A 26,595-nucleotide genomic window follows, 5' to 3' on the forward strand; every position below is an offset into this window, starting at 1 on the left:
TTTGCTGCTGGTAGCATTCTCTGATGCGGTGGTTTAGGCTATCCAAATATCCTATCTAAAGTTCTAAGTGGAGCACTACCTATAAATACGGGCTACAGTAGGACGTTTCGACACGGTAACCCCGGTTTCTCTGGCAACCACGCAGTTTCGATGATCTTGTAATCATACGTCCCTAACCCGCAGTACTGAGTTAGCCATGTGTATGATTTGTAGATCTCACACACTGACGCAAGCACGGCTAATAACGACGACGGCCGAAAGAAAACCGAAACTCTCTCTGTGGCATGTAAACTTTGAGCTATGACAGAACTTGTGGACATGAAACTACTCTCCTTTTGCACTTGACGGCAAACAGCACACTAGCACGCTGTCAGCTTGTTTTCCGAAGGGGTTCGAGGACAATATCAGCCACTGTTATGTCGCGAGTGACATCTGATTTGGAGTATAAAACACTAGCGGAGGTGGGTTTTCGCGTAATGTTTACGTTAGCTGGCTTAGCTAAGCGGCTAACCCGGCTAGCTAGTTTGGTTCACAAGGTTGTAGCAGCTTAGCTTGATGGCTCCAGAATAGGACGACTTGCTAGACAGACAAGCAGTGGTTTTGGAGGGCAAGGCTAGCTGTAAAACAAACGGTTTGGCTGTCAAATAGCTGACTGACGAGGCTGAAGTTGGATTCCTATCCGCCAGGTCCTTGTTCGAATTGTCCCGTTCCACCTTAAGTGGTGCAGCAGTTACATTCTGGCGCTTAAGGCAACATTTAAGGTGGAACAGGGAAATTCAAATTAGAAGCTGGGGAATAGTAAGCCAGCTTTGGCCTCGTAAATAATTTGCTATTCAGAACAGAAACTGGTAACTAGCCTGAGAGGCTGAGGCTTGTTGTGTGTTTAACCGTCTGACAGGAATACTAATAGCTTAACTAGTTGGCGATGTCTCCATTTGAGACGGCGAAGCTCCTCATCCAATGCTTGATATCTCTCTGTGTGAATGAAGGTCCTATGTGGTCTTAAAGGGGCACCCTGGCCAAAATTTAAAAAGTAAAATGGCTAGATCTGTCGTAAACATGCCTGCTCGCCTCGAACAGAAGTGGCACAATAGTCTTAAGAGGGCGATTTTCTGGTTAAAAATTGGAAAAGCCTCCTCTGATGATGCATTTTGAAGGTGGGAGCCTCTAAGGGGCCGTGGTTAAAAAAAAAGTAATGACAGAAGTAGATCATTGTATTCCCTCGCGATAATTTAGTATTCCTTTGCAAAAGCAAATGCAGTGGATTTTTCAAAGTACTGCAAAACGTCTGCGAGGGAACGCAAAATGGCACTTTAGGGGTCCCGTAAATATTCGAAGGAGCAGGCTGTTAGATTTGTCCCCCCCAGCTCGTTGGCTAATGTAGAAGGAAGGCAGATAACGTTAAGAAAACCACGTCTGCCTTTATTAGCCTCCACATCGGTGGATTTTTTGTTTTATCACTGTGGGGAAGGTTTCCAAATGATTTTATGATGTCCGTAATGCATGCCGGGTAATGTAGTGAGGAGACGCTAATGGATGCAAATCCAACAATTGTGAATTCTCTCAAAGTGATGAGGCTGAAGGATGCAGTGTCTATGCTGCACAATGTTACGTAACATGACAGATAAGATTAAATGTTAGTTTTAGGCCCGAGTACACTTTTAATAAACACATATCGCTGTTGTTGGAAGAAAACCTCATATCTCCAAAATGGTAATTTTACAGGAGAAGGAAAAAACCTACTTCACTTTTAATGTAAGTCAGTGGAACCAGAACTTTTTCCAAGTCATTTCGGGTCTTTTCTTTCATCATGAAATTTACTTACTATGTAAAGGACAACAGGTATTCAAATTATGTCAAAAACTGAAAAATGACAAAAATGGAGATACGAGGTTTTCTCCCGGCAACAGCGATATGAATGTCTTAAAATTGCTGTTATTTATCAGGTTGAGAATGCTGAAACGTGTTCTCTGGAGTGATGGAGCACCTTTGAGTACCTTTGGGATGAGTTGTAGTGACTTTTGTGATCCAGATATAATCCAACATCAGTACCTAACCTCACTAATGCTCTTGGGGCAGAATGCAATCAACTTCTCACAGCAATGTTTCAACATCTAGTATAAAGCCTTGGCCAACTCACAGTAAATACCCTTAATTTCAGAAGAAAGCTGGATGAGCAGACTTCTACAAACATTTGGACATGTAACATCTAAAGTTTTTCAGGAAATAGTAGTTTGTGGTGTGGCTTGATACCAATGTGTAGATCATTTCCACAAAAATATATATTCCAGCAAGAGACTGTCTCTCTGTTTACTTGCAGTGTTTTTATTGATGCAATATATATAATTCATGTGGACATTATGTACACAAACCGTCACTTTTTAATGTAAGTACCACTTTTAAAGCTTTCTTAGCTGTGACTAAAATCTCACTAAAATGTGACGGACGAGCAGAACTTTGAACCTCCCATTGGCGCAGTCTGCAGAGAAAACTGAAAGCAATTTCTTTTCTTCGTCAAGCACAGGCCCATGTCACAGTCTGATCAAGCTGTCACAGAAAGCGTCTGAGGCTGATCAGGGTGGTTTCACCCAGGAAGCGACCGGTTTTGCGGCTTTGTAACTTGTTTGCTTGCTTGTCTGCTTGTTTTTTTTTCAAGTTTTCTCATGATGTTAGTCTTTGTCAACAGTGTAACTATTGCTTCCCAGCGGAAGTTCTGGCTGATGTCAGGGAGGTCACATCAGCTTTTCCAGATCTGCAGCTGCATGTGGACTATTACTGTAAGTTTGGATTTTATGGCTTTTGTGTAGTTGTTCTTTCCTCCGTTTCTTCCTCCAGCTTCCAGCACAGCATTTTAAAGAAGGACTATTTAACCTCTTTAATTCCTCGGGACCACCGGTGGTTCCAAAACGCACTGTCATATTCTTTACTTCATAACTTTCATATTTTATGAGCTGCATTCAAAAGGTGGGTGTCATATGAGAGCTGTAACTGTCTTCTTTCCAGTCAAATAGATGGGTAATGTAATTTTAAAACTTTATTATAAAAGAAGCCGAACTTGCAATTTTTTTTCCTACTGAAAGTCGACCCATTTTTCCACAATTCTGAGCTAGAAACTGGGTCTCAGATGGCGTCTCTTCAGTGATCTGCTCTGTAAAAATTACTTTTATAAAAAAATACAAAGAGCGTCTAAGATTTTTGGCTTTCAGCAGTAAATTGTAAGCATATAACATTATGTGTATGATCATAAAACACATTTTCTGTTAATTTGACGGGAGCTTTTACATTACAGTCATTTCATGCAGGTACTGAGTAATTTGTCTTACGAATTGGGCATTTAAATTCAGATGGAAAAACCAAAATATACCTAAGAGCATAAGTGGTTTTAATAATGTGTTTAATATTTTGAATGTCTGATTTTTGGTTGCAACTAGCAATTGATTTTTCATCCCACTATTTTTCAATTTAATGATTAATCTAGCAATTATGCCTTCTGCTGATTACTCACTGTGCCTTGTACAGCTCTGTCATCATTCAGTTCTACATGTACAGCAAGCAGTTTCTTCTGTTATGGTGCAGCTAAAGAGTAGCCATACGCTTGCTGTAGTGTATTGCAATCTGTCCAAATGACCTTATGTCTCGTATGACCATAGAGACCCCAGCTATTGGCCACCTCAAAACCAAAATTTGGTAATCTAAGGTAACTGTAAATAAAGAAAGCATTTTGCTTACACAAATGACTGTATTTCAGGAGAGATATGTGTGTAGATTAATGTCAGGGACCTGTTTGACTCTCGAAGAAAATATTTATTTTTTTCGGTAATGACATTTCGTTTACTTTGACGCTAATATTACTAGAATGATGGGCGCTGCCAAAAGAATGTCTTAATCTACTTGTTTTAATTAGACTGTAACAGTTTTTTATACAGTTATCATGGATGTAATGCCTAGTATCAACCAATATCTCTGAAACAAAATCAGTATTGTTGTGTGACACCAATACCAGTGCACCTGTATGTATCGTCCAATAGTAGCTAATACTTGCAGTCCTAATGTTGTAACGTTGGGATCTTTTTGCCTCTACAGATTATCCGAACAATGACAGAAAGAAGCTGGTCCATTTGCGTGGCACCGTCCCTATTGCGTATGAAGGTAATTACAGTGCCCACAAGAAACAGCACGTTTCTCCAACACCATATGTGACACAGCTCAGGAAATGTGATATTATTGGTTTCCAAGGTAACAAATACAACATCCCAGTGTGCATCTGGATCCACGAGACCCACCCTCAGAACCCTCCACGGTGCTACGTCTGCCCTGCCCCCTCCATGGTGATTAACAGCAGGAGCAGCAGTGTGGATGCCAAAGGCCATGTTCTTCTTCACTGCCTCAGCAACTGGAAGACTGTGAGTCAGCCATTCAGTGAAATAATGAAATAATGACTAATGCCTAATGAATTCTCAAAGAACAGCTGGAGTATAAGTACAAAAGTAGGAAAAGAAAAAAAACTCCACCAATTTTTTTTTACATTTCTGCATAATTCAGTTGTTGAGATGTAAACAAAGTCATTCAGAGGGGTTTGATGTGAAACAGTTAATTGCAGAGAAGCTTACCTTACAACTTTCTTTATAGTGGTGGTGATAGGAACTGGATGGCGATGTCTACAACACAAATATATCCATTTTATGTACTATTCAAATCCACTATTTAAACTACAAGTGACTTCTGATGGTAAAATAATCGCAAAAAAATCTTTGGCTTATAACATCCTGCATGTGTCTCTCCACCAACTGAATTATGCAAAGATTTAGAAAATACAGGGTGATTTAGAAAGATAAATTCGATTTCAAAATGATTTATTTCACTTGTAAATCATTACAGAACAATGCAGTAAATTGTAAATGGTTTAAATGAGGATAAAGTTCATTATGTAATTTCACAGTTGCTCAATTTGGCCTCCTCCAGCTGTACGGACAACATCAACGCCATAGTCAAATTCATCCCATACTCGATCGAGCATGTCAGGTGTTGCTGTACTCACGGCTCTTTCAATGCGATTTCGGAGATCATCTAGTGCTGAGCTGAGCTGTTGGAGGTTCACTTCCATGCCAACAGTCAGAAACTCTATGACCTCCTCTTTCAGTTGCTATGTGATTGGTTCCTAGACGCCTCACGGTTGTAAAAATATGGCGCTTTGAAATCGGATGAATCTTTTTGAATCACCCTGTATTGGTGGAGTACTGAACTTATAGAACTGCAGTAGACCTTCTTAGTACTTAGAACTTTTGTGTGCTTGTTAATCATCCTAAGGAAGGAGTGCTGTTCTTTTCTTTTTGATGCATTCCTGATTTAAAATAAAATGATAAAGCTGCTGAATGAGAGGTGTGGCCAATTACAAATATAACTAGGTTAAAATTAGATTTCTTTCCTTGCAAATATACCTGAGCCAAAGTAAAGTACACTAAAATAAACTGACATGAAAAAGGAGTTTCTATGATTTAGATGAGCACATCAGTTCCATCTCTGCATGTTTGCCAGGGTTGGTCCAACCTATCCATTGTCTTGGAGGAGATGGTTTCGGCATTTCAACGGGAAACACCCCTTTTCGCCACTTATCCAGTTAGAGCTGCCAAACTACCTCCTGGCAAAGAACATCCACCTGTGGAATGGCAGGATGGTCCCAAACCTACTTCAGCTCACGGCAGGTAGGGGCTGGTCGATACAGCAAAAATATTATATCACAATGCTGCAAGACATTTTTACTACACACAATATGCATCACGATATTCTGTTTTTTGGAGATTAAATATGTTGAAATGAACAAAAAAAAGCATGTAGGGCCACATCTGAAAAATATTATTGTAATAATAAACCTGCAACTATAATGACTTTACAGATTATATTCTGTTTAATGATTATTTTGAGTCCTTGGCTAAAATAAGGCTCCGCCCATCAGGTAAAACTCTGTTTCGCTGGTAACATAAAAACTATTTTGTTTTGTTTTTATTTAAAAACCAAGCTCATAATAAATCTAAATCTTTCAACTTTAAATGAAATCAAAAAGATCTAAAAAACCAAAAAAGTTAAGTAATACAAAAAAATGCGATATTTTCACAAGTTTAAGTTTATTGATTAGGGACATTTTTTTTTTTTACTTTTTTACTGTCTTGCATTGAAATAGATGATAACGTAATCTTTGTAAATATCTAAGGTTCAAAGAATACTGTTTTTGAAAAGTTATTTTTTATAACTGTGGGACCACAGTCTGAACTAATTGGGTAGTATGCTCCATGTACAGTCAGTGGTTCAGCTCCTCCATTATTGTTCCCCCGCACTCTTGTTCACACACCATGCAGATTCTTACAGTGGAGGCCCTGGAGAGGAACTGGATCTTCCCATTTTGCGGTTGCTTTTGTTAGTTTGCTACTTTTTGACTTTTCCATAGGTCTCCCGTGATCACTGAAAGTTCAGTCCACTGAAGGTGCTAAATGCATTACTTTAAAAGACATTTAAAGGCTGTATTTGAATGAGAGCACTACAATCGCAGATTCTATCATAGCAACATGGCGCACTCTGCAGCTGTGCTTCAGCCTGTACTACTACAGATTATGCTACAGATTATTAAGTCTGTCTAAATAAATTCATTAATATAGTTTAAAGGTAGTGCCATTAATATATCACAGACCTAATAAAAATATAAAATAGAAAAATTAAAAATGCCAAATGAAGTATAGTCTAGTAAGATTATTTCTTTGTTTTTTTGTTTGGCCTAACACCAGCACTAACTCAGTGCAGAGGAAGTCCTCTCATCCTGAAATGTCCTCATCATCAATGACCCAGTCTACCAGCAACAGTAAGCTCTCACTCACTATCCAGTGCCTGTTTTATATGGAATAGTTTCCTTGTTCCTTTTAAATCATCACTGCTAAAGTGCTCTGCACATTCCTTGAGCCTTACATGGTTACCAGCTTCACAGTGCTTTCGTTTTCAATTTCTCACTCACTGTAATGTTCCTCAGCTCTGCCCAAAAGTGCAAGGGGCGCAGGAGAAGGGAGCGGTGTAAAGCGATCCTACACACAGGAGTTGCTGGACTTTGGAATTACATTTGGCACGTCTGATGTCCAGGACAACCCTCCAACAAACCCATTCATCACCAGCGCCACTGGTAAAGCTTCGTGTTTTTTTTTTTAGGTTTTATGGAGACCAGAGTGAAATATACGTGGTCTACGAAGGCGTGTCCTTCGGAGGCTGCTTAGACCCGCAAAGGCTGAACCGAAATGAGACGGTCTTCCCTACGGCGGCACTGCTGTTCCCACGAAACCCCGCTCTTGTCATGTTATTTTAAGATCTTTAAAGATGAAGCCAGAAACTTTGATTTTAGTTGTTTATTTTTTTCATTTATTAGAGCTGGAGATGCTTCCCCGCCGGCTACTGATGAGATTTGTATCGTTAGCCATTCGCCTCAGTTTAAACCAAATACTTATATTTAAAAGTGAACTCAGTGTCGGCTGGCGAAGGATGCACCCGATGGATCCTTTGTTGCCGTGGAAAAGAAGGACACATTTCTCAGCTGCATATGAAGGAGACTTCGAAATGGGACAGCCAAGTCGTGCGGCTGTGATGCAGTCGGCCTTCAAATGCAGCCTCCGAAGGACGCAGCCCCTGAAATGGGACACACTGACAGAATACAGTGTCAAAGTTTGTATCTGTTTATAGATACTAGATACTTTAAATGATCCACATTATGAAAGAACACATTTTCCTCACTTGAACTCTATATATGGAAACTAAATGGCAAAAACACCTTGTTTTGAATCCACTGTTTTTGTGATGTCACCAAAAAAGCAACACATTTATATATGTCAACCTATTCAACCTACAGCAGTTTAGCCCTCCCCATTCACTTTGAAATTATGAGGAGTGTTTCAGGCTGGACTGCTTTCTGAAAGTGGCCTTCCAAGTAGAGCAAAGCTCAAATAAAATACAGGGAAAAAAGTAGGATATGGGCCGTTTAAATTAATTTAAAGTATGTCAGAACCTAATTATAGAACATTTTATTGTTTTTCAGCAGGGCCTAAGGTTCTGATTTAGTTTTCTTTGTTTTTTTTATCTGTGGTGTGCACAGCAAACGGTGTATCTCTGTGCTTTGCAAGATCGTTGTTTTGCCTTTTCTAGCTCCGAACACAAATGTCTCCAATCCAGATGACATCGACAACCTGTTTAAAAGCCTTCAGCTGGAAAGGGTTGTCAACATTTATCAGCTTGACCAGAAAGACAACGGTAAGGAACAGTCTCTTGAAACTACACGCTTTGATTCCAACACAGTTGGTACAGTAAGTAAAATGCAAATACAAGCAGAAAGTGGTGATATGTAAATCCACTTTGACCTGCGGTTAAATAAAACAGCACAGAAAAAACAGATATACGGTGTTTTACCTTATCAAGATCATAGTTTTTTGCAAATATATCCTAAATGGATGTCTGCAACACTTTTATGCAATGAAATGTTAAAAAGAATAGACTGGAGAAAAGACTTGAACAGACTGTACAATACACAGCAGTAGCCATATGTCACCAAAGCCTAGAGACTTAACTTTGCTACTATTGGTATCTAATAGTGACTATTGACTCTGTATTATATTTATTGTGAAGAATCCTCTGGGCCTATCTTGTGCTTTGTGAATATAGTTCTTGTGATCTATGTTCTTGTTATTACAAGATTTTGTTATTAAAATTACAAACAATGTCCAGAAACGCCCCCAACTTCTTTGGCCTCAAGCTCCTCTAAAATGGACTGATGCACAGAGGAAGTGTGTACTGTCATCTGATGAGTCCACCTTTCAAATAGTTTGTGGTAATAATGAACTGGGCCAAAGAAGAAAAGCACAATCCAGGTTGTTACCAGCGTAAAGTTTTAAAGAATGCAGAGAATGCAGGTGCTAAACTGGCCTGCCTGCAGTCCAGACCTGTTTCCTGTTGAAAATGCGTGGTGCATTATGAAGCATAAAATATGAGGCCCCCGTAAGACTTGTGCAACACTCAAATGGCAAAAATTCCGCTTTTAAAGCTGGATCAATTAATGTCTTTAGCCCCCAAACTATTATCAGGTGTTGTTAAAGGAAAGCTGATATAGCGCAGTGGTGAACATGCCCCGTTTATGTGTGGCAGGCATCAACTTTTTTTAAATTTGCAAGTATGTGTGTTGATATACAAGCAAGTTTTAATGTTATTATTGTTATTCAAAAGCAACACCTACTTTGCCCATTTGAGAAAGTAATTTGGCAAATATTTGTGTACTTGCCACAATGTTACCGCAGAGCATATGTAGCTTTAATAGTAATCATTACATTTGGTAACCTACATTTTGGTAGCCTCATTTCATGTTGTGTGTATCCCTAGAATTAGAAGATAAAATGATACTAAATACACATATTGCTGCATAAATTGTGAACGAATAAGAACTTCTCTGTACTCGTCCCCTTAAAGATATCCCACGTGCCTGGAGATGTGATGACAGTCGCTTTGCCCAGCCAGGGTTGTTGGATAATCGGCATAGGGTGTTGGTCAGCCGCCTCCCCACGGGAGTCTCTCCTAACAGGATGAAGAATAAGCTCACTATTTACTTCCAAAGGAAGCAGAATGGTGGAGGGGAGGTTGTGGCGGTGACATACCCTTTTGCCCTGCCAGATCAGGCCGTGATTACCTTCAGACACTACAAAGGTATTTGAGGAGATGAATGACGGAAATAGCAGGGGCATAAATCTCTGGCCTTTCTGATTACATTATGATTCTTTAGGAAACCATTCATAGTATCAGTACATATTAAATACCAGAGGAGTGTAAGTGACGTCAGACAAATTTTATAAGAGAGCAAAATTTTAGCGGTCTCTGTTTAATTTTGATCTTTAACGTCAAAGCTGTGGTCATATTTTAATGAAAAAAATGTTTTGGCATTAGATATAATGAGTGATAATTATACATTTGATATGTGTCTTTTTTGTCACTTACGACCCTCTGGTTCAGCAATTTGATTGAAATTCACAATTATTAAAAATACACTGGATGTAGATTGATGTAGATGTGATTGAAGGAACTATTTACATAGTAGTAAAATAAACAAGTAAACAATACATTTTTTTTTGTAGTTTTATGTTTGAAAATAGTTCAGAAAATAACAAATTATTATTATTGTCATTATTATAATTAGTATTATTATATTTATTTATTTTTTTATTATTGTTATTGACGCAGTTGGAACAAATGCGTCACAGTGGTTTGAAGCTTTTTTCCACCTCTATCAAATCCTGAAGTAGATTATAAGCACAGACTTTAATGTTCTTTAAAGGTTAACTAAGGACGCGTCCACGTGTGATTTTTTTTTTTTCTGTTTTTAAAAAATGTCCACAGCAACATTATTTTTGAAAATGTCTCTGTCCACAACAGAGCGCACAAACAACTCATGTCAGCTTGTGATCATGCCTCATAAAATTTAATGTCAAATGCCTCAGGAACAATATTGTGAACAGATGCATTGCACAACACATTGAGTGCAGAGCTGAAGAGATCTTCTATTTTGATTTTTAAAGTATATCACCGCCAGAAAATAAAAGCTTAAAAAGTAATAAAAATAAATACCTCATGCTGTGATGGGGCTTATGTTTTCATGGCTATATCACTGTCGCTGTAATGCCCACGCAGTCCTGATCAGGCGGACAAGTGGAGTTCTTCCAGATATCATAAGTCCAGTAGAGTTTTTTAAATGTGATTTTGGTTATTGATCACATATCTTTAGAATCATTGAGAGACTTTTAGTATTTGCAGTTGAATAGACACTCCATCTAAAAGAACCGTGGGCAGTAGGTTCTGGTGCCCATAAGCAAAGCAATTTGAGTTATAAACATGTTTTCAAGCTGTTTGTTGCAGAATATACTGAAACAACCTAGTTGTCAGTCACATTTACCAAGAGTTCTGCATGTTTGTTAAACAAAAACAACATGAACCACGTGCAAATTAACACTATGATGAAAACACAGAAATCTCCACCTTAGAGAGCATTTTCAGAAAGTTTTAAGTAACATAAAATGCCTGTGTTGTGTGAGCTGGATAAGTGTGGACAAGGCCTAAGATTCTTTCAGATATGTGGGTTGTTTTTTGATTAAATGCTGTCATGCTGCTATCTAATGATCTAATTTGTGTGAGTGTTTGATCCAGATGCAGAGCATGTCCTAAAAGAACCAAGACGGGTCATCACGGTGGACGAACAGCAAATTCTCATCCAGCTGAAAAAGTTTCAGGGTTCTCAGGTAAGTAGACTGCAAACGAGCTGACACACTCAGACACTTTCCTCCAGATTTTTCCTCTAACTTAGCGGCCTCCGCCGCCAGGTACCAGTCCCGGAAGGCATTGGGGGAGAGAAAGCCGAGATGTTCAGGAGCATCCTGAGCCTGGAAGGCTGCAGTTTCAGCCCTACCGACGTGCTGGAAGCGGTGCAGGCGTGCCGAGACCTCCCGTCCGCACTCAAATACCTCTCTCATGACTGCCCCATCTGCCAGGAACAGATGTCCTTCAGTAAGGTTAGATAACACTGAGCCCTTTCTTCTCAAAGTTCACAGGGTTGTTCTCAGTCATCTGGGGGGTTTACTGTTTCACCTGCTTTAGATCACCTGATCTGAAACTGTTTTGTTTTTTTTTTCAATGTTAAAGGAATAGTTCATCAAATAATGTAATTTACATCGTTTTTCACTTATCCCAGATGTAGTCTATGAGCCAAGACATGTTCGGCCCAGATTTTGCTTCTTTAGATTAGGAACTACAAAGGCTGATGTTGCTAACAAACAACAAGTCAATAGTCAGTCAAATCTTTTCCTTAAGAACAACTTCAAAACTTTTTTCAACCCATGCAAAATAAAGGTTCCACAGACTTGCTGATGTGGTTTAGAGCGCAGTGTGACTTACCCTAAGCTGTAAAAATGAACAAAACTTCATTATGTAGCCAAACACCGCAACTGGTTTGTGGTGTTCGGCTACATAACTGGACTGGTCTACACATGCACGCATGACACGCAGCTAAATGGACGTTACAGATTATGTTTGTGATTTCTGTTGTCACTTTTTATAAATAACTGTTAATCATGAATGTTCAAATTGAATATATATGTTTAAAAATGAATACGCAGAATTTTCTGCTCTAATCTAGTGTTCATATACCTGATGTGACGTGAAGGGGAGTTGGATTCTGGGGGGGAGGCAGAGGTCGGCACAACGCCATTGTCTAAGCGTTTGGCTATATGGTGAAGTTTTGTTTTATAGCTCACAGTGTCATACTATGATCTCTATGTTCTAAATTACAACAACAAGGCTGTGCAACCTTGACTGAAGACCTGGATACAGTTTGGCAGGTTGAGAGAAGTTTTTAAGATTCATTCACAGAAAGTATTTGGGAGACTATTGACTTCTAGTGTTGGTTAGCAACGTTAATAACAATAATAATAATAATGACAATAACAATTAATATGTTCAATTTATCATCAATTAACTTTTAATAAATGCAGGAATTTTACCAGCATTTTGGCATCAGTGTTTTGTTGAGCATAGGGCGGAAGCGTGCAATATTGTTAATTGTTTAAAGTTAGCCTCATAGCTCCCGCGCTAAAAACAGAAGCAACATTTGATCAACAATGTCTGGGGTAAGCAAAAAAATTGTGTACATTTGATATATATGTGTGTGTGTGTGTGTGTGTGTGTGTGTGTGTTTGTGTGTGTGTGTATATATATATATATAAGTCTTTAGCTTCTGTTAGTGAATGTGTATGTCTGTGTGTCTGCCCTGTGATGGACTGGCAGACTGTCTAGGGTGTTCCCTGCATTCCACCCCATGAGGGCTGGGATAGGCTCCAGAACCCCTGTGATACAAGAGGATAAGCCGCTTAGAAAATGTGTGTGTGTTAGATTGACATTTATTGAACGATTAATCGCGTACAACGTTTATTTATGTTTATTTGTTTTTATTCATTCATTCATAATTCAGACTTTAAGATGGCTGTTACTTTTGATTTTAGGTATGCAATATATGTTTGGTCATTTATATACAGTATAAATACATACAGTGTCTCAAACCACGTAGGCAAGTCTATATGAAACTGCTTAAGTGGTTTGAGATAAGTGTGTCATGATTTAGGAATGCAGTTTCAGAATGCTGATTTCAGTACATGTTGGCAACATTAGCCTTATAGCTTTAGTGCGAAACTAAAGAAGCAAACTTCAGAAACCAAACGTCTTTTTTTACATTTAGGATAATAAAAAAAAACATTTTTTAACTTAAAACCTTCTGTTAATCCAAGGCACAGGTGCATTGCCGCATCAGGACAAAAAATAGCTAAACCATTATCAGATCTTATCTCTAGGTAATACTGATGTATTTACTTCTACTGCTGCCACCCATGAGTTGAATCAGTTGTACTATATCAAAAAAAACACAACACAGCACAGCACTTGGATTCTCTAGGACTGAAACGAGACCCAATTCACTTAGTTATACGTTATAATCCTGATATTATAATTATCATGTGCTAAAATTAAGTGAGTAGTTCTTACTTTAATGTATTAGCCTTTTAAATGCTACACTCTTAAAAAAGATGGTGCTTCAGGGGTTCTTTAGTAAAGAAAATGGTTCTGTATAGAACCATTAGCACTCAAGGAGCATGCCTATAAGCATAAATGACTGATAGAGAATGTGCCATGTATAAGTTGTAGATGGTTCTATATGGAACCTTTTTGCAAATGGTTCTATATAGCACCCAAAAACGTTCTTTAGTTGTTACAATATCAAGCTTGTAACAATAGAGGAACCCTTTTGTGTGCTATATAGAACCGTCTATAGCACATTCATGCGCATTTTCCATCAAACTGAAGAACTGTTTCATGATGCAAAGAACCCTTTAATCATGCAAAGGGTTCTTTGAGTGATCATAGTTCTATATAGGACCATTTTCTTTACTAAAGAACTCTCGAAGCACCATTTTTGTCAGTTTTCGCGTCAGACATAAATTGAATCACTTAACTGATCAATTCAAATTAAAGTGAAACTCCTGTTTTTTCTTCTTTTCTCAGATGATCACCATGACACACTGCTCATGTACATTCTGTGAAAGCTGCTTCAAGGCCTACTTCTCATCCGTTATTAAAGAGAAGAGCATTGTCCATGCGGTTTGTCCACTGTGTAACCAGCCTGATGTGCGCGGGGCAGGACGCAGGGAGGAGTCCATGGAGTACTTCAGTCTATTGGACACGCAGGTGTGCAGGCCAGACTCTGCAGAGTACCTGGAGGTCACTGAATGTTTTATACCAGGGGTCATCATTTTTGGTCTTGAATAGAGCTTCAAATATTTGTCCAAACCTGATGGTAGTCAACTGCTGTTGGGGCAAATATGTGTCAGATTTCACATTCTGGATCACACAGACCACCTCCCACTTTTAACAGATTTTATCCTCCCCGCTTAATGCTTGAGATTTTCTTCTTACTTTATTCTTCGCTACTTAAATCGTTTTTAATGTGGTTCGCTAAAGTCATGAGAAAACAGGACATAAACAGTGAGTCGATTCAGGAAAGTTGTTTAGTGCAGCCAAAAGAATGTTTAATTTGTTTGGCCAAACGTATTTTTATGTTCAGGATGTTCTATGTAACGTGCTCTATGTGCAGAAATAGAGCTTTATTTTTAAACAGGTGAAGCAAAGCAGTATGGAAAGTTCTTCCGGACTATAAAGAATGTGCGATGCGGTTCAAAAGCATCATTTGGCAAAGATATTCATTAAAGTGGGTAAACTTATTTTTGAACAGCTGGTGATTTTATTAGAGAATATTATTTTATATTGTTTTATATTTTGTTCATCCCCACTCTAGTGATCCCTGGTATTTTCACTACATGGTAAGCAGCGCTGTCCTTCAGATGTTACCCCCTTGGTTTGTGATGAGTCAGTTTCGGACAGAATTTTATCGTACACGGGTCAGCTTAGTGTCAGCGTGTTGAATCTGCGTGTTCAGTGTGCTATCATGTTTTCTATCACTGTATAAAATATGCTTAATTTATTGTTGAATGCACTGTGGCTGGACCTGATGACCCCTGATGTAGACAATTACATTTTCAATGCCCAGGGGTCCACATGTGGTTCTGGAGCAGAATTAGATTTTTTGAAAAATAAAAAAAATAAAATAAAGTAAAAATAAAATCATCCTCCTTTGCAGTAAAATAAAGCTCTGCAGATCATTCAACACAGGTTTAACAATTAGGAGGCAAATGGATTTTTTTTGCGTTTGTAAACGCAACCACTCAGCTGGTTTCTTGATACGTTTAATCTGCAATGAGAAACTGTCAAACACTGAAAAGTTGTGAGCTTTTCGCTCACCAGCTTCTTGTTCCCGTTCCACCTTAAATGGTGCAGCACCTCAGGCATCATTTAAGGTGGAACAGGAAAATTTCGTAAAAAGTTGAGAGACATTTTATGAAAGACTATCCACTTTCAAGGTAAAGTTTCCTGCCAGAGATGGGAGAAAAGCAGCTATAGTTGAGCTAAAGCTTAAAGCAGAGCAAAATAAGTCTGTGTTTTTGTTTATATTTTTAGCCTATACTAGTACATTAGCACATACTTTACAGACAAGATGGTAAAATAGACATAAAATGTTGTGGCTCCCAAGCTGGTTTGATTTTTGCTAAAAGGCCAAAATAGCCCTTTTTTAACGTTTGGGTTGCTGACCCCCGGTGTAGCTGATCTTTCTGCATCCTTCTTCAAGCTCAGTTGTGCTTCTATTGCTCACAGATCAGGCATTATCTGGACCCCCAGACCCACGAGCTGTTTCAAAGGAAGCTGAGGGACCAGGCTCTGCAGGAGATGCCAAACTTCCGCTGGTGTGCTCACGTAAGCACTTCTCTTCCTCAGATTCCCGTACACCTACACTAAGAACCTTACATGTTTTGTATTTTAACATGACTTAGATTTTACTTAAAGTTTGTGGAGACCAGTCAGCACGATCACATTTACGTTTATGCTAGCTGCCCTCTAGTGATTATCATTCGCTATTAGCAACATTAGCATTTTTAGGTGAATGTAAATCTCTCTCTCTTTCTCTGTCTCCCTCTCTCTGTCTCTCTCACTCTCTCTCTCTCTCCCTCTTTGGCAGTGTTCTTTTGGGCTCCTCCACGAGGCTGACAGACTGAGGATGGATTGTCCCAGTTGTGGAAAGAGCACATGCTTTAATTGCAAGAATCCTGTAAGTACAGCTTCTGCAAGAGGCCAACGCTGCATGTTCAGCGTGCTAATTTGCAGTTACATCATAAAAGGACCCGTTCCACTGATCGCGCGAGTTGTTTTGTTAATGATGGATGAAAGTAGTTATGAAAGTTATGAAGTAGCATAATGCATTTGTGAACTTCTTGTTTTTGTTCATTTTTAGCCTCACCAGGCCTTTTTTGATCATGCTTAAGGTGCTGTTTTTCTATTCTCTTTCATTTGGACATCTTCATTCATTACTGAATGCCTGTGTTGCAGTGGGCTCCTCAACATGAAGGACTTTCTTGTGAGAAGTTCAGAGAGTGGCAGCTGCTCAACAGCCCTGAATATCAGAACTCGCGACTGGAGCTTCTTCTCAGCAGGAACAAAATAGGTCTGATACTAGCTACTAAACCCCCATGATAATAACCCAGGTTATTTGCGGTATGTAAGTGTAAGGGTCCAGCCCTCTGCTGGCTGCCGGCGGTGGCAAGGTGCCCAGCCTGCACCACCAGCCGCCAGCGGAGGGCGACGGCAGCAAGGTACCCAGCCTGCGCCGCCAGCAGAGGCCAACAGTGTCAAAGTGCTGTAACTTCAGGGAACTCCAATTCCCAGAAGCCCTCGGGCTGATTAGGCCCAACCTGACACACCTGTGGACTCCTGTACTTAAGGCTGTGGCAAACAGCAGCCCTTTGTCACACCTTTGTAGAGGGGTGACCAGTACAGTACACAGCCTAGGTGGGTATTTAAAGAAAAAGAAAAGAAAAGAAAAACAAAAAGAAAAGAAAAAACAAGAGAGTAATTGCCCCAAAACTACTCACTAACTGCTTCAAGCCATACAAAAGGTGTTTGCTCCACTAAGATCAAACAAGTGAAACATTAAGTCTGCCTTCCCCTCATAATTACAGTGGAAGTGTCTTTTGTTTTCTCATCTTTTATTTCAAGTGTCTAGTTCAGCCTTTGTTTGAACACGCTGCGGTCAGCATTTCCTTTGTTTGCCCTTTTCTCCACCTTTTTATTTCCTGTCCCTTGAGGTGTTTTACCCATTGTCACCTGTGCTTCCCGGTGGCGCAGCGTTAACTCCACGGGCCGCCAATCAGTACCTGGCCCTGGGGCACCTCAGCCCCAACGTGCCAAATTCACATTACATTGCCTCAATAAATTTATTGAACATCCTTTCTCATCTTTGCACTTGGTCCGCCTCCCTGCCGTCCTGTAACAGTAAGTTAGAGGTGGGCAACATGAAAATATTTTGACATTTTTGTTGATTATTGCAGTGAAAAGAAATGATCACAACCTCTCCAGCAAACAGTTTAAAAAAATTAAGATTTTTTCTACAGATGTAAATGCACAGTTACTTTAAATTTGATTAACATATTAACTTAAAAAATAAAGATACAACAGTTGTCATGACTTGTGCAAAAGTTTGGACACCTTTTGGGTTGCAAAGTTTTTATTAGAACTGAATTAACTCAATTGGCTTGTTAGGAAAATGATTATTAGGAATTGTCAGCTAATTTCTCTGACTCTTCAAACCTTGATATCACTCAGCAAGCATGGGCTCCTCCAAGCATCTGGCTGAGCATATAAATACATACATACATACATACATCATCTAAACCGCTTATCCTTCTGGGTCGCGGTGGGGCGCTGGAGCCTATCCCAGCTGTCATTGGGCGGAAGGCAGGATACACCCTGGACAGGTCGCCGGTCGGCATATAAATAAATGAAGCTATTTGCCTATGAAGCATGGAGAGGCTATAAAAAATTAAAAAGTGCTTCCAATTTCAAAATGTCATTTGGCCAAGGGTGTCTAAACGTTTGCACACAACAGTATGTCATAGTGCGCTTATCCTGAGTACTTCTCCATATATGTGCCATATTTTAAAATGTATTAAGTTCAAAATATCAAAAACAAGTGGCAATTATTTTAAACAGACCATTCCAAGACTAACTTTTTTTTTGGCAACGTATTCTTTCAAAATTCGTTCAGAACGCTGTCATTTGAACGTTTTTTTTGCAGACTTTTGCAAGGTTGTTCACCGAATACCTCTATACAGTTCTGAGGTCATGATCCCATCAGCGAACACAAACTCACCATCGCAGTTATAAGAAAAACAGCCAGAGACTTTGATGTTTCCACCTCTGTGCCTTACAGTAGTCATAGTGCACTCTGGTTGGAATTCTTCACACAAAGAGTCTCACATCAGTTGATGTTTTCTTGTTGATGATTTTGTCTCATCACCTGCCCTTAATTTAAATAGACTAACTTTTCTAACTGTTCTTTTTAATGCATACTTCTGCTGTGGTTCTTCCGTAACATTTTAATGTGTCTTTTCCATTATCAACATTGTGAATTTAAAAATATTTTTGTGTTTTTTTTTTTTACAGATTGCCCAAAATGCAAGTTCCGGTTCTTTCTGTCTAAAGGTGGTTGTTTACATTTTAAATGCACTCAGTGCCAGCACGAGTTCTGTGGAGGCTGCAGTCGACCTTTCAGAAACGGCTCTGTGAGTCTTAACACTCTCCTCTCTCTCTCAATGCTGTACCTACAGTCAAACCTAAACGTTTTAAATCTACTGGTCATTGCAGAAGTACATTTTTGTAGATTTTTTTATTTTTTTAATTGAAAATAAGTTTACACAATCTCTACAAGGAACACGCATAAATATGACATTTTACTGCCAATTTTAGTGCACAGTGTCTATTCATTTGCTGAATTTAGCGTATTGGAAAAAAAGAGGAGGGAGGAGGTATGAACTTCCTCCAAACGTCATTCAACGAGGGGCATCCAAACCTCTGCCCTACGACCACATGAACAGATTGAATGTTACTTGTAACATTCACAGCCACCAGGAGGTGCAGATTTCTAGGCCTTGCTCCTATAATTCATTAAAATTAAATTCTAATATAATCTTGGCCTGTCAAATTATTGAATGAATTAATCGCATATATTTATTTATTGCATTTGTCTTATTTGCTAAAATTTAAAATAAAAAAAAGCCATGCAGTTCACATGAACCTGAAACTGATCATGAAAATCTTATGATTTCTATAGAGTTAACATAGTTTCAATTTTCAGCAGAACTTTCCAGTGAGAGTAACAGTGGCTGCATGTTCCAACCAGTGTAAATACTGATGCTGTGCATTTTGGAGATGTCACATTTTGTTCTGACAGTAATGATACCATATACATCCACCAGCCACTTCACAAGTACACTTCAGTGTCCACTTACCAAATAGATGTACTTTGTTGTTCTACAATTACAATCTGTTCCTGTGCATGATTTCTTATAACCTCTTTTTATGTTGTTCCTCATGGTCAGGACCCCCCACAGGGCAGGTATTGTTTGGGTGGTGATCATTCTCAGCACTGCAGTGACACTGATGTGGTGGCGTGTTTGTGTTCTGCTGGTCGGAGTGGATCAGACACAGGTTTTAAACACCTCAGTGTCACTGCTGGACTGAGAATAGTCCTCCAATCAGAAATATCGAGCCAACATCGTCCTGTGGGCAGCGTCCTGTAACTGTTGCTGAAGAAATAGAGGCTGACCAACACACCTATGTGTGCAACTATGCAGCAAGTTAGTGGACCAGCAAGGTAGGAGTGTCTAATAGAGTGGACAGTGAGTGGACACAGTGTTTAAAAACTCCAGCAGCACTGCTGTGTCTGATCCACTCGCAGCAGCGCAACACACACTAACACACCACCACCACGTCAGTGTCACTGCAGTGCTGAGAATGACCCACCACACAAATAATATCTGCTCTGTGGTGGTGCTGTGGGGTTCCTGACCTTTGAAGAACAGGGTAAAAGGGGGCTAACAAAGTATGCAGAGAAACAGATGGACTACAGTCTGTAATTGTAGAACTACAAAGTGCACCAATAAGATCAGTGGAGCTATTAAAATGGACAATAAGTGTAGAAACGAGGAGGTGTACTTAATGAAGTGACCAGTCTGTGTATTTAATATAAAACGTCAGTGGTTCCAACTCCTCCACGACTGTAGCCTCTCGCTCTCGTTCGTACAACTCATGGATTCCAGTTACAGCGGAGACTCCTGAGAGGAACTGGAGTTTTCCACTTTGCTATTGCTTTTGTTAGTTTTCTGCTCGTTGATTTATCCTTAGATCTCCTGCGAGCACTGTCCAGCCTAGTCTGCAGAAGGTGCTGAAAGTATCGCTTTAAAAATCACTTAAAAGCCGTATTCGAGAGAGCTACAGTCATGGATTCATAGCGTCATGCAGCGCACCGCAGCTGGTTTCAGCCTGTACTACTACAGATGGTTTGAAGGGTCAAACTAGGAAAATGCTTTTAAAATGAATAATTTATTCTGTTAATATAACTATTAACATGTTAACTAATAAAATATGCTTTAGTAAGATCAAGTACAACACTAATTAAGCAGTTCTTTATCTGTGGTGTCTGTTTAGACGTGTGATTTCTCAGCTGAATGCAGCGCTAAGGGGTTACATGCCCACCACCCCAGGGACTGTCTGTACCACCTCAGAGACTGGAGTGTGGCCAGATTGCGCAATCTGCTGCAGGTGGGTAGTTGTGCTTTCACTGAGCCTCTCTGTTTAGATGTCCTCCTGTCTGTTTCACAGGCTTAATAACCTCGAATTTTCATTTTCAGCACCATGGAGTTGCGCATCCACTCATATTCAGACAGAGGGACGGCTCTGCGGGGAGCTCTCAGAGAGGTATTTAAAAGATTGAGAGTATTTTGTGTGTGAAACCACAGTCAGAGATTTTAGAACAGTGGTTGCTGTGGTGTTCCTATGCTGCTATGGCATTTTAGAACAGTTTTATACAAAATATTTCTTAGTCACAGGACATTCAAAAAAAAAGCATTTCTGTAAAAAGCGCAGATTAAAATGTTCAGTTAATACCAGATTTGTGTTTGTACGTAGAAGAGGTGATATTTTATTCTGATTTGAATTTGATGAAGTTATTGTATATACAGTCTTTTTTTGTAGAAAGAAGAAACAGTCTTTGGATTTTTTTTTTTCATGCTTTTGTCATTTTTAAACATTGAAACGAACAGGAAAAAAGTCAGAAGTGCAAACTCAAACCTGACTCAGACACTAAGTGTAATTAAGTTAGCTCGACAGCTAATAAAGCTTAAACGTTAAAGCAGTTGGAGACACCTGATGACTGTTTTTGATAACTTAATTGAGTCACCTTTGGTTTCTATGGTATTCCAGCTTGATATTTGGGCGTTGCTTGGTGGTTGTTAGGTGGTTGCTAAGGTGTTGCTAGGCTGTTGTTATGATATCCAGGTGCTTGCTTATGTGTTGCTAGGCTGTTACTATGGTCTTCCAAGTGGTTGCTAAGATGTTGCTAGGCCATTGCAGTGGTATCCCAGGTGGTTGCTAAGGTGTTGCTAGGTTGTTGCTGTGGTATCCAAAGTGGCCTCTAGGTATTCTTATGTGTCTATCTCTGGTGGTTGCTACTTGGTTGCTAGGTGGTTGCTATGGTGTTGCTATGCTGCTATGGCATCAGTTGGGTGGAACAGATGTATTTACACATTTACAAAAAATTACAAATTTAATTAGGTCTATATAGTAATTCCAGGTAGTTACCTTTGGTTTCTGTGGTACTCCAGCTTGATATTTGGGTGTTTCTTGGTAGTTGTTAGGTGGTTGCTAAGGTGTTGCTAGGCTGTTGTTATGATATCCAGGTGCTTGCTTATGTGTTGCTGCACTGTTGCTGTGTTAGCCCAAGTGGTTGCTAAGGTGTTGCTAGGCCGTTGCTGTGTTATCCCAAGTGGTTGCTAAGGTTTGCTAGGCCGTTGCTGGGGTATCCCAGGTGGTTGCTAAGGTATTGCTGTGGTATCCAAAGTGGCCCCTAGGTATTCTTATGTGTTTATCTCTGGTGGTTGCTACTTGGTTGCTAGGTGGTTGCTATGGTGTTGCTATGCTGCTATGGCATCAGTTGGGTGGAACAGATGTATTTACAAATTTTACAAAAAATTACAAATTTAATTGAGTCTATATAGTAATTCCAAGGTGTGGGCAAGGCTTTTGTTATGATATCCAGGTGCTTGCTTATGTGTTGCTACGCTGTTGCTATGTTCGTCCAAGCGGTTGCCAAGGTGTTGCTAGGCCATTGCTGTGGTATCCCAGTGGTTGCTAGGGTGGTACTAGGCTCTTGCTGTGATATCCAAAGTGGCTGCTAAGTATTCTTAAGTGTTGTATCTCTGGTAGCTGCTACTTGTTTGCTATGGTGTTCCTATGCTGCTATGACATCAGTTTGGAGGAACAGATGTATTTACACACGTACAAAAAAATTACAAATGCATATGCAGATGTAAGTGGGATTATAATTCCCCGAATGTAGCATAAATGCTGTAATTTCTGTGATCTTTGCATTGCCACTTCATTGTTTGTTTGATTTTCGGTTTGAAAGTGCACTGAGTCCCGATTGTGTCTGTTTTAGGTGTGTGTACTGTGTTGGAACTCAAAGAGACGGGCAGCATGAGAGAAGAGGCCTGTGGACGTGTGGCGTTCAAAGAATATAATGGTTACTGCACGTATGTCGCACTTTCACTTTTTATGCCGCTGCTGCCCCCGATTTACACAAAAGCCTCAACAACTAAATATTTTTAGTGTGCATTTAGTTTGTCCTTCCTTTGCCTTTATTACAGCTTCCAGTCTTTTTAGGAAACTTGCTTTCAGTTCTTTAAAGAAATTTGAAAGATTTATCCTCTCACAGTGGAAGGATGGACAGAAATGTTTGTGGAGTTTTTTTAGAGCTGAAGCAAAAGTGGAGCTTGATTTTCCTCTCTCTCAAAGATGAAATCTTTAAGTGCTGTTTATCTGATGGGGACAGTTTTGGTGTCTACCAAGTCTTGCATTTTTCATTTTTTTCTAATCTCCACAGAAATATCTCCTGAAAAATGAATGTCTTGTACCTAATGGCCATTTTGACTGGAAATTAAATAAATTAAGCACTGTCTCTGACTTGCTCAGTACTGTATCTGGCACAAACCAGCTTTTCAAAGTGGATATCAGCCTCCTTTCTGATTAAAATTAGGAATTACTTTAAAAAGATGATGATTTCTTGAAACACATTCTGTCATATTTATCAACCATGACCGTTTAATGTTTCCCCTGCATTAACTATTGAATGGCCTAAACCATTAAGTGCATTAGAGCAAGGTGAACACTAACCTGCACAGTGACCAGGGCTGCGGTTGCAGGACCTCCATTAATCACCTTGAATAATCTGCCTTCTGTTTTTATGTTGAAGCCTGCATTACAAGGAGTGTCTGGTGGAGCTGATCAACCAGAATGGACTGGATCCTGTGGTGCTGTTTGACGAGTCAGAACTGCGGGCAGAACTGGACCGGTGGAAGGTTCCCATCCCGGACAAACAGCCTCACGAATCAGAAAGGCTGTACAATGAGCGCCTACGGCAGGTTAGACAGCCATGGAGTCACCGTTAAGTCTGTCAGTGTAGAGGGAGGCTGACATTATTAATATAAGTATTATTAATAATTGTTGTTGCCTGAGATGCTGTAAACATAACTGGACATCAGAAGGTATTTGACGAAGTTTTCATTAATATGTCAGTTTTTTTAAGAACATGACCAAGTTACATTGGTTATCAGTGTTTGTGAAGGTGTTGCTAGGCCATTTCTGTGTTATTCCAGGTGGTTGCTAAGGTGTTACAAGACCATTACTATGGGATCGCAGGTGGCTGACAGTAATTTCTTTTGTGTGCCTTGAGATTTGATCACCAATTTTTATAGGGGATGTCATTATTGTAAATACATCTAAAATTCCAAATTCTTAAGAGCTTCTTCTAAAATTACTTGTTGTTAGATAAGAGCATCATTATTAGAATCATATTGTGCATGTATTTGAAACCAAAGTCCTTTTGTATTATTGGAAACAACAATCACAAACCATTGTGTCCTTTCTGCTGTGTTCTCATTCAACTGACATGGGTGTTCTCTCTTCAGATCCTGATGGAAAGGGTTGGTTTGTCTCGTGCTGCTGCTCCAGGACTAAAACCCCTGGCTCCTCCAACACCGTCCCCCTCTCCCTCCTCCCCCCCGGCTGCTGGCGCACCATGGTACTCTGTGCTGAACCCAAGCAGATCTGTACCCGAGGACTCCCAGCTGCTGCTGCTGCTGAACGACTAAGACCGGACCTTCATCACACGCACCAAATACACCCACCCTGCCAGTGCGGCCAGCACCAACTAGGTCCTGTCTTACTCACAAACCATGAGTAGGTCTGAGGTTTTGTTGCAGCTGAAGAGTAACACACCTGATCAAGCTGGAGCAGTAACCTTCACTGCTTACCCATGTTATGTGCAGTACAGTCTGTAAGTATTTGCACCATGACATATTTTTGTTCTTTTGGCTTAATAGTCCAGCACATTGGGTTTGACATTAAACAATGACCATCAGGATAAAGTGCAGAATGTCAGCTTTACTGTAAGGCATTTATGTCTGTATTTGGTGAATGTATGTTTTGTACATAAATACCCACTGATGAACCGTGAATATTAAAGCTAGCTTTTCAGTTCAAGCCATAAATATATCAAATATCAAAAAAAAAAAAAACAGCTCTACAATAATAATTTCTGCTGGAGCCCTTATGGAATTCTATTTTCCATTTGTTTGCACTGAACCAATGGCAATTCACATGAATATACAGGGTGATTCAAAAAGATTAATCCGATTTCAAAATGATTTATTTCACTTGTAAATCGATACCGAACAATGCAGTAAATTGTAAACGGTTTAAGTGAGGATAAAGTTTATGCCATTTTACAAGTGCTCAATATGAACCTCCTCCAGCTGTACAGACAACATCAACGCCATAGTCAAATTCATCCCATACTGGATTGAGCTCTTTTAGTGTGATTTCGGAGATCACCCAGTGTTGTGGAACCAACGACGAACACTCTGAACTGTTGGAGCTTCACTGCCGACAAAAATCACATTGCACAGTTATGCTGGATACACTCTTATTGAAGTGGAGAACGCAAAACGCTTTCTGCTCAGGGGTCACATCTCCTCGCAGACTGAAGGGAGCCATCTTCTGGTGACAGTCAGAAACTTTTACGTTGGTATGTGATTGGTTCCTAGGCGCCTCACGGCTGTAAAAAAATAGCGCTTTGAAATTGGATGAATCTTTTTTTAATCATCCTGTATTTTGGCCATTCAAGTAAGCATGGACAATTGGAGCTAAAAGACATTTCTTGTTTTACTTGAAGTTTTTATCAGACATATTTTATCTGTTTTACCTTGTATGTAGCAGTTTTACAGTGACACTTTCAGTGAAGCATAGAACTTCTGCAGTTTCCTTTCTTAACAACTGACTGAAACCTGGTTAGACCACAGCTCGTCTTCCCAGCAGTGACTTATGTAAAACTTCCTGAATGCCTAGAGTGATGTCGTTCTTGCCACAACCAATATAAATCAAAATCTGATTGGTTGATTCCACTGTCAGTTTCTTTATATTCTGGTAGTCAAGCTAATGTTCAGCTCCTGAAGTCCTAACCAACAGGAGAGCTTGTTTTCTGCTGGACATTTCAGAAATTGTTTAAATACAGGCGTGATGATTCTATTTGAAACCTCATGATGTCCTGCTTTACTGCCACTGACTGCCACTAACTCTATAAAGTGAATAAATGTAATGCATGATCTAATAATGTGACAGATCACAAGTGGACGAGAAACATCTGAGCAACCAACTGTCTAATAACTTTTTATTTGCTAAAACTGGATGACAGTTGACCCAATATGGATGTTCGTACCCTCAAATTAAAGCTGACATTCTGTCCATTATCCTCACAGTCACTGTTCAGTTTCAAATCCAACAGGACAAAGCCAAACCAGCTATAATTGTTATTGTCCTAATACTTACTGACCTGGCTGTGTTCTCTCTTCAGTGCTATTTTAATATGTTAATAAGGACAGAGTGAAATTCCCTGATCTGGGTTGCAGAGCAATGATCTGAATCATGCTGTATAAACTCAACCAGGTGCACTAACTCTGCTTTAGCCCTTAAAACTACAGTAAAGCACTTACCATATTAAAATAACTCTCAATTTGTTAGAGTCTGATTCCAGCCCTGCAGATGTTTCATATTGTGAGAGTTTTTTAGAGAATAACTGTGTTTTAACTTGTAAATTGTTAATGTGCATGAATGCAGTTTATTGAGCACAGGAATGCACTTTTTGATGTCAACTGAGTAGTGGGTGTTTAAAAAAATGAGTGCTGCAGTGAAGACATTATGCCAACACTATTAATATTTTATCTTTAACTTTGTGAATAACTGTGAAAATAAAAGGTTTATTTTTTTTACTGTGTC

At 39.5% G+C, this 26,595-nt stretch overlaps 1 protein-coding gene across 3 annotated transcripts; it reads left to right on the top strand.

The window, feature by feature from the left end:
* The first annotated feature begins 257 nt into the window (after nt 1–257).
* On the top strand, nt 258–26,592 carry si:dkey-181m9.8. 3 transcript variants are annotated; one of them, XM_036555943.1, is made up of 21 exons: nt 258–461; nt 2,687–2,777; nt 4,084–4,149; nt 4,237–4,403; nt 5,536–5,702; nt 6,777–6,850; nt 7,016–7,162; nt 8,173–8,277; nt 9,484–9,717; nt 11,209–11,300; nt 11,382–11,570; nt 14,107–14,289; nt 15,811–15,909; nt 16,172–16,261; nt 16,540–16,654; nt 18,652–18,770; nt 20,695–20,808; nt 20,898–20,964; nt 22,703–22,796; nt 23,516–23,684; nt 24,231–26,592. In XM_036555943.1, exons 1-21 carry the CDS (start codon nt 417–419, stop codon nt 24,411–24,413), a joined length of 2,610 nt encoding a protein of 869 aa, XP_036411836.1. In that variant the 5' UTR covers nt 258–416; the 3' UTR covers nt 24,414–26,592. The 3 variants fall into 3 exon arrangements, 2 of the variants coding, with proteins under 2 accessions (XP_036411836.1, XP_036411837.1); XR_005005913.1 differs by lacking the exons at nt 20,898–20,964; nt 22,703–22,796; nt 23,516–23,684; nt 24,231–26,592 and adding an exon at nt 19,587–19,861 and having other exon boundaries at nt 20,695–20,797; XM_036555944.1 differs by lacking the exons at nt 20,695–20,808; nt 20,898–20,964; nt 22,703–22,796; nt 23,516–23,684; nt 24,231–26,592 and adding an exon at nt 19,587–19,963.
* The last annotated feature ends 3 nt before the right edge of the window (nt 26,593–26,595 follow it).

This window comes from Colossoma macropomum, unplaced genomic scaffold (assembly GCF_904425465.1).
Source record: "Colossoma macropomum unplaced genomic scaffold, Colossoma_macropomum, whole genome shotgun sequence".
Classification (NCBI taxonomy): domain Eukaryota; kingdom Metazoa; phylum Chordata; class Actinopteri; order Characiformes; family Serrasalmidae; genus Colossoma; species Colossoma macropomum.

Coding starts and splice junctions, on each gene's coding strand:
- si:dkey-181m9.8 (XM_036555943.1), top strand. CDS start 417: ATGTCGCGAGTGACATCTGATTTGGAGTATAAAACACTAGCGGAG. Junction 5,703..6,776: donor CCTACTTCAGCTCACGGCAG/GTAGGGGCTGGT, acceptor GCCTAACACCAG/CACTAACTCAGTGCAGAGGA. Junction 7,163..8,172: donor ATTCATCACCAGCGCCACTG/GTAAAGCTTCGT, acceptor TGCCTTTTCTAG/CTCCGAACACAAATGTCTCC.